This window comes from Engraulis encrasicolus, chromosome 12 (genome assembly GCF_034702125.1).
Source record: "Engraulis encrasicolus isolate BLACKSEA-1 chromosome 12, IST_EnEncr_1.0, whole genome shotgun sequence".
Lineage (NCBI taxonomy): Eukaryota > Metazoa > Chordata > Actinopteri > Clupeiformes > Engraulidae > Engraulis > Engraulis encrasicolus.
The window spans coordinates 37,207,486-37,215,787 of NC_085868.1; the positions used below are offsets into that span (position 1 = coordinate 37,207,486).

At 42.2% G+C, this 8,302-nt stretch overlaps 1 protein-coding gene across 1 annotated transcript in view; it reads right to left on the bottom strand.

Annotated features, from left to right (window-relative positions):
- Positions 1 to 7,536, bottom strand: part of LOC134460239 (collagen alpha-1(XXVIII) chain-like) — a 73,312-nt gene extending 65,776 nt beyond the window's left edge. Inside the window, exons 1-2 of the mRNA XM_063212688.1 lie at positions 7,339 to 7,536; positions 6,374 to 6,604 (exon numbers count right to left, since the gene is read on the bottom strand). Coding sequence (XP_063068758.1) covers positions 6,374 to 6,604; positions 7,339 to 7,536 — 429 coding nt within the window. The remainder of the gene's footprint in view (positions 1 to 6,373; positions 6,605 to 7,338) is intronic.
- Positions 7,537 to 8,302: the final 766 nt, after the last annotated feature.

Consider the following 8,302-nt stretch of genomic DNA (forward strand, 5'->3'; position numbering starts at 1 on the left):
GATGTCACCGTTCAAATTGATGCTCAAAGTAGATAGCAAAAGTCATTGCCAAGTTCGCCTGTCATCGGTCATGGATGTGTAATAACACCTCTTCTGGAACATTTTCTTATAGTATCCACTAAAAAGCGCACACAGATGCGGTAACTACAGAAGGGGCTACGACTTCCTTTCATTTCGTTTAATATTGAGTTGTTTAAAATAGCCTACAAACGGACGCCAGGCGAAACGGGCAAGAGATAGGGTGACTTCAGGTAATTTGAGCCACTTTTTGGTAAATCGCTTGGGAAAATAACAAAATACCATCTATGCACTTTTAATGTGTATATATAATTAATAACTACTATATTTCATCATTTTGTGTTGGAATTATATTATAAAACATAATTATTTAGGCCCCACAAGTCTTGAAACCCTGGATGTGGCAACTTTTTTGGAAGGAGCCGCTTCAGCTAATTTGAGCCACCTTATCTGGTAATTTGAGCCGGTTAAATAAAAAAGGGAAAAAGTCAATAATTCATAATTCCTTTTCATACTAAATCACAATTCTGTACAGCCACATGTCTCTGGACAGTGTTCATCCTATTTTTTCACTTTTTCTGTCTCCTCTCTTTTCATCTGCATTCATTTCTTTTCACCTGTCATCTTCCTTAATTTTTCCTCCAAAAGTACACAAACATGAGCTAGCTACCGCTAAACAGCAGCAAACAGCAGCAAACTCCCATTGATTATAATGGTGGCTCAAATTAGCTGAACGTGGTGGCTCAAATTACCTTAACCCACTGAGCTAACAGTTGAAACACCATAAACATACTTTTTTCCAAAAAGGGTAATAATATGCCACACTAACAAACATTAATATAGTGCATACCATCCTTACAGAAAACATACTTTGTTTTTATGTGTATATCTACTGGTATATGTAAGTTATAATACTTATAATAATTTGGCTAACTTTAGCGTGCCATGCTAAATTCCATGCAACTTTCTGGTGCAGCCTTCATTGGAATAAGTATCCCGCCCACCATATCAATCAAAACTCAATAAAATCCCCTGTTACATGTAATGAACTGTTGTGGCAACAGATTCCCATACTTTGTAGTCATTGGGTCTCATTTCCAGAGGGGCTAGAACCCCAAAACCTTAAATGGCTCATTTTAGCTGATGGCTCAAATTACCTGAAGTCACCCTATGCTTTGCAGTCTGGAAGGCTACACTGTGCGTTGTTTAAGCCCGGTTTGACAGTCGGGAACAACAGCACAAGAAACATGGAGGAATATTAAGGTATGAAGACATACAGGCAAATCAGAAAATAATTTAAACCGAACATTATTAATGTCGCATGTGTCCTTGTCTTATCACTGCGCTTTAGTCTCGAGACTTTCAAAAGACAGCCTGGCGTGTTTTCCTCTCGCCTTGGTCATTTTAATGTCCACTACTACTAAGTATTGTACTACTGACAGATCGCAAAACAGGTCAGTTGAGATGAACTTCGCTACTTTATTTTCACGATAAGGTTTTCAGTGTCATTTCCAAACGCACGCTGATATGCCGGTAGCTCGCAGCCACTCCTCTTCGCAAGACTAGTAGCTCTATCAGATTCTTGGCGTGCATGACACACAGGTGACACGTGACACAGGTGCTTCATGGGTATTGTAGGCTCGCGAAATCGCATTGTATTGCTTTTGTAGCAAAGACGGTCCGTGGAAAAAAACTACAAAATGCGGTGCCTCATCATTCAGAATAGTAACGGACCCGCCAGAATGGCTAGTGAACCTTCGGTATCTACTAGCCAACGCCGACTTTCACCCGCATTTGGCTACCTGGCGTGTGTTAGTGTTAAGCCCTGACTGACACACACACACACACACACACACACACACACACACACACACACACACACACACACACACACACACACACACACACACACACACAGACACACGAACACACACACAAGACGCACACCGCACCTTCTACCTGCACTAAACACATACACACACACACACACACACACACACACACACACACACACACACACACACACACACACACACACACACACACTGCTGCTGGTGTACTTGACAGACCTTTTTTAATATTTATTTTCTTCAAAATGCTACTATTACCATGTCAGAACGCTATAAAGGACTTTTTTTAGGAAAAGCACAAAAGCACAACAGATACCTCTTAATGTATGTCCTCTACAAGTCTTCTGTTGTCCAGTCTTGCACTTTAAATGTCTGTATGAGCACTGTCTATGTCCATACTGTCTTAAGTCCATGTATAAGTACTGTCTATGTCTATACTGTCTATGTCCTTACCAGGGCCGGAGCTATAGGCAGGGCGAGCAGGGCACTAGCCCCTGGGCCCAGGGCCCTCCTGTATTGGTGGTGGGGGCCCTATTGTGAGCTTGGCAAGCTGTATAGGGGGCCCTATGAGTGTCTTGCCCAGGGGCCCTGTGTGCAATTGTTCCGCCAATGTCCCTACCTAGATTAGTCTATGTCTAATGGGAAAGCAAGAAATGTAATTTCAAATTCTTTGTATGACCAGTGCATGTAAAGAAATTGACAATAAAACCTACTTGACTTGACTTGACTTGACATTCTTAATAAAGAAACACTGACCAGTTAAGCTGCACCACTTGAGAAATAGAGAGCAAATTTGTTTGTTTTTCAATGTTTTATTTGTCAGTAAACCTTTTCAAACACAGATTATGTGTTGGAAGATTTTGTCACATCAGGCTGGTCACTTATTCACCTGCTCCTATAGTGGCATATAGAGCTGTCACTACACTGTTCATGCTTTGACCTGACTCTCGCCAGATGGCTGATTTCCACATTGCTTCATAACAACCATCTGGATTGACGCCATAGGTGCAGTACTCCGAAGGCATGGTTTTATCAAAAATCCTTGCATATGATTGGGGAAACCCTTGTCTAACATTTTTAATGAGCTGATACTTTAACTACTCACAAATTCGAGAATACAGTCAAAATCACAGAATCAATGTTGATGAGTGAGTCCATGCGAGCAGTCACTGTTGCTGAAACAATTGTTGCGTTTCGCTTATTTTTCCCCTCCTCCACTACGTCACATCTATGAAAATCCTAGCCTAGAAATCTAGACGCCCCTAGAGGCCGCAAATTGAATTTGCTCCCGAGGGCAGTCTAGCAGACCTGAATCTACAACCGATCCAAGTTGGACCGGGGTTTGCGGCCAATCAAATCGTGAGGGGCAGGATCAGGGCCGGGGCTGTCTAGTGACGACACAACTGGGCTTTCAGAACATACACACCCCAGGTGTAAACTGCTAGCATTGATCGCACCAGTCTAGGAGGAAATGCGTCTGACCACCAGCCAAACAAGTTGCCGAAAAAAATTGTGTTTTCACTTACAAAGTTCAAACATGCCTCGTATTCAATCACAGGGCCCTTCTTCACAAACAGCGAAAAGTTTTCAATTTTCGGCTTGTTAAATGGTTGCATAAACTAATATGATGGATTGTTGTCAACATGACATGTTCTGTGTAAGCTAGCTAGCTGGATACCAAGCTGTGTTATTTGACGAGAGGTGGGCTAGCCGCTAGCTCTACCGGCAAGTCTCATTCCCATCTATTTAGTAAGCTACTTACAGACTTCCATAGCTCCCAAATGTCTCGTTTTTAATGCTGTGGTCTTATTATAACTGTCACTAAATTGGCGAGTCCTTTCAAGCATTTTAATGGTTGAAAAGAGACCAGTTGTAGTTGTAAACAAAATACCAGTTGATCTGGTTAAGATGGCCCCCGGCGTTGTAATTTCAAATGGTTTGATAAACGACTTCTTAAATGATGACGTCCGTTAATACTTAAATGATAGTTCATATAACTTGTCTGCTTGCTGGCCATATGTTTAGGCCTTTGTAAATGGCAATTTAATATTTGATTACAGTCAGAAAGTCGAGATGCACCGAATCTCTGCCATGAACTGACAGGGGTAGCCGTGCAAGCTACTGTTAGCATTTTACAGAACCAGTAGACCATTTCTTGTAGGTGTAGAAAGGAAAACGCAGCCGATAAAAGTCACCAAAGATCCAAAGACGCTAATCGTTAACTGATGTAGACATTGTGTTTTGATACTGAGTGGGTTAGTTGTGCAAACAGCCGTCAGTTGTTCGTATGTGTTCTCGGAGTCTGAAGCAGACTGCGTGCTGCTCTCTCTCTCCAAGTAGCTCCGAAACTATTGCTGGTTACGCTCCTACAGTTTGCTGTGTGGGGATTCAATGTGATTGGTTGTTGCACCATCCTATTGCGTGGCTTTGAGTGCCGAGGCATTTGATAGACAGCCGTTCATCCCGCCCACACGGCTTCCCAGCTTCTCTAGACCCATGTCAGCTTTCAGCTGTATGCAGACCTGCAAACTCGTCAAAGAAAAAAAGGTGACAGTCTCCACCCACGCCAGCCCATCTCAGAGGCAACTTGAGCTGACATAGCCTACACCACGCAAATACAAGATATGTGGTAAATAGTTGATTTCACCTGATTATCTTGCTCTTAGCACTTTGAACTACCATTATTTATTAACTATAGTATAAGGGAAAGTCCTATAGAAGATATTTATTTGTTTAGAAATCATAACACGCTGATAGGTCAGCCCGAGACTGTTGCAAGTCAACAGAGAAATATACCCATAAACAAACTCACTCTGCTTTCTGCTTTTGGCGTAATGGTTGGTTGACAGGACACCCCCCCCCCAAAAAAAAATAAAACCTCTCTGGTTCTACATGATTCACGTGAATGACCTAATTGGCCAGGAAAAAGGTGACTGTCACCAAAAGGTGACGAGTTTGCAGGTATGTGTATGGGTTTAGCTCGCTAGGCTATGAAAATCCCGCAATGGTGATTGGTTCTTCCGCATTTTAGCTTGAGAGCAGTATAGGGCAGGTCTGCTGCTGTTTTTATGTGTGGCGAACAACCCAATAATTTGAACATTTGTCCATCTCCAAAGTACATTCCTATACTGAAACAGGAGTGAGGGGATGGATGAGAAATCCAGAACAGAGAGCTCAATGTTTCAGTAAAGGTTGATAGATACCTAAACAAAGAAAAATAAATGCATGTATGCTTTAGCAAAGGATGATAAACATTTTTAGCCAGGCTGCCGCGACCTACTGCCTCTGCTCAATTCGATTTTGTGTTGACAACTACTGAAACGAAGTGAAAGACGACTGATGATGCATCAAGCAACAGAAGAGAAATGGTTGAACTCCGTCAGTGGTGAGGCGAAGGATGTGAGTTGACTTGCTTGCTATGTACGACTGACAAAATGGAGATATCACACCCACACACACACACACACACACACACACACACACACACACACACACACACACACACACACACACACACTGTTTTGGAACCTGTAAGATCGATGCTTAGTTGTTTCCCTGGATACTTTGGCTGACATATGGTGTTCCGCTGTTTTTATAAAGCGCGCTCCAGGCTTTGAGCTGTCTTGGCCTTCTCGAATGAGAAATGTCAGATGAACAGACACGCACGTACACACACACACACACACACACACGCACGCACGCACACACTGTACACACACACACACACACACACACACACACACACACACACACACTTCTCAACCCTGCAATTCCTTTTCGGAAACCTTTATGGCACATGTACATTTCAGTTCTGCCATTCATCTTCTGAAACATACAGTGCCAGCATCGTTTGGGGTTGGGCAGACATATGTGGAGAGACATGTAAATCACAAGCCCTCTGCTACGTAACTCAGAGCAGTTTCTACCATGCTCCACAGTACTGTGTTTTTTTCTTAAACAGTTTTTTTTTCCTATAAATTCTTTTACATGTTTGGTCCTGTGCACAATACTTAAGTTATGCTGGACAGGGTGAGAGGTAGGTAAATATCTCTTATTACTGAAGAATCAGAAACACTGCACACTTATTCACCAAACAGTTTCGCTTTAGCTTTCATCCATTCTATAGTAAAAGTTAAAAGTGATCTGTATGCTTTGTTTTGATACTTCAGTTTTAGAGGAAAGGGAACTGTAAAAATCTACTGATGTTGGACATTGAGACAATAAGGAATATCCACAAAAAAGCCTTTTTTTCTTTAGTTGAGAGTAATCAAAGTGGCTTCAACAACCCAATCTCCTTGATAACCTTGTCTAGGATGATGTTGTTCTGCTGGTTAGTGTGTGTTTATGTGTTTATGTACTTGTGTGTGTTTGTGTGAGTCTAAGCCTTAGTCCCTTTCTGTGGCTAAAGCTTAAGACTTTGTGTGTGTCTAAGGCACAGAGAACGCAATAACTTAATCACATTTAATTAAAGCAAACTAAACTGAAAGAAAAAAAACTGAACTCACGATCTCCTTGATGACTTTGTCCAGGATGTTCTTGTCCTGCAGGTTGTGCAGGAAGCGGTCGGAAGGGGAGCTGGCGAGCATGCGCAGGCGCTGCACGTTTGACGGCTCGTTGGCGGCGGGTGTGATGCCCACCATGAAGAAGCGCACGCCCTGGTTCTTGGCGTCTGCCACCGCCGAGAAGATGTCGGGGTTCCGCGGGTGGAACAGGCCGTCCGTCATCAGCAGTGTCACCTTAGTGGAAAAAGGTATTAAAAGTTAAAATAAAGATGTTACGGTGCCAACATAACCACTGTAAGGTAATGGCCATTGTTCGTCAGCATCAGTGTCACTTCGGTTGAATGCAAACGTTGAAGTGATATAATTCCACACATCCATCAGGTTATACCTGTAATGCCGGTGTAATTACTATATCGTTATGTACCGGTACATGTAATGTAGGGCTCTAAATTAACACTAGCCAACCGGTCAAATGCTGGTGAAAATTTCAGTTTGGATGGTAGAAAAGATCAACTTATTAGCCAATCTGACCCATTGGTGCATGTGTGTTTTGCTAGTTAGAAGAATTTAGAGTCCTGCATCCATTAGTCTGGAATGTGATGCATTTACAACAGGTTATAAAAACGACATTTAATCATGGAAATTCATCAGGTCATTAAAAATAATTGAATTGTCAAAGGTCAGATTATAATAACAGTGTAATAATAATCATGTGTATCTCTATGTGCACATTTAACAGGTAACAATAACAATGTAATTGCGCACATGCATCAAGGTAGGAATTCACGTAAGAGTGCAAGACTCAACAAAACTCATCTTGATGACCGGTCAAGTGGAGTTATATTCATGTTACAGTCATGCATATCTATAAAGTCGTAATCAGGTTGCAAGTGAGCCGCCATGCTCAAATGGCTACACTTTCGACATACCACTTCTCAATCTACAAACGTAAGAAGCATCATTATCACCTTGACGGCAGTGGTGGGTGACTCTTGGAGGTAGAGGTGTGTGAGGTTGGTGATGGCGTAGGTGGCGTAGGTGCCCTGGCCGATGTAAGGGATGTCCCGGATGTGCGTGCGGAAGTGTGCCACACCCTGCCACTGTGCAAACGTCTGCTCCGTCAGCGAACGGCTGCTGTACTGCAGCAGGGCCGTCCTGAAAGTCATTGGTCAAGGTCAAGGTCAAAGTCAAAGTCCTTCACATGTAGCCTACTTGACAACCAAACAAATTGACTTTACATTTCTCACTGTCCCATTCATAGGCAAGACAGTACGTAAACATTAAGGTTCATTACAAGCAGAAACTCAATTACAAGCTTGTTGTTACTCAAGGAGTAATGGCCATGCCTGAATCACTTTCTTAGGATTTATCACTACTTATCTTCGGACATAGTATCACTACTCATCCCATCTACATGGTAAGTAAAGTCAAGTGCAGTATACTTTGTCAATGCTAATTCTCAAATTCTCCTGTGTAACAAAGATGATTTGAGACAGTATTGCCAAACTAGCGACTTTGTCACTAGATTTAGCGACATTTGGCCGTCCTCGGCAACTAAAAACCTCATCTAGCGACTTAAAGTGATACTGTCCCATTTTGGGAAATAAGCTTATTTTACACCTTCCCTTGAGTTAAATAATGGGGTTTTACCGTTCTCCTGTACTTTCAACCGTTTTCTAGTTATGGCAGTGCAAATTTTACCTCCAAGCTAACAGTTAACATTGAGTCCTATGAGACCAGTTAGCTGCGAGCTGGTCTCATAGGACTCAATGTTAACTGCTAGCATGGAGGTAAAATTTGCACTGCCATACCCCGAGAACGGTTGAAAGTACAGGAGAATGGTAAAACCCTATTATTTAACTCAAGGGGAGGTGTAAAATAAGCTTATTTCAAAAAATGGGACAGTATCCCTTTAAGCGTCATTTTGGTTAA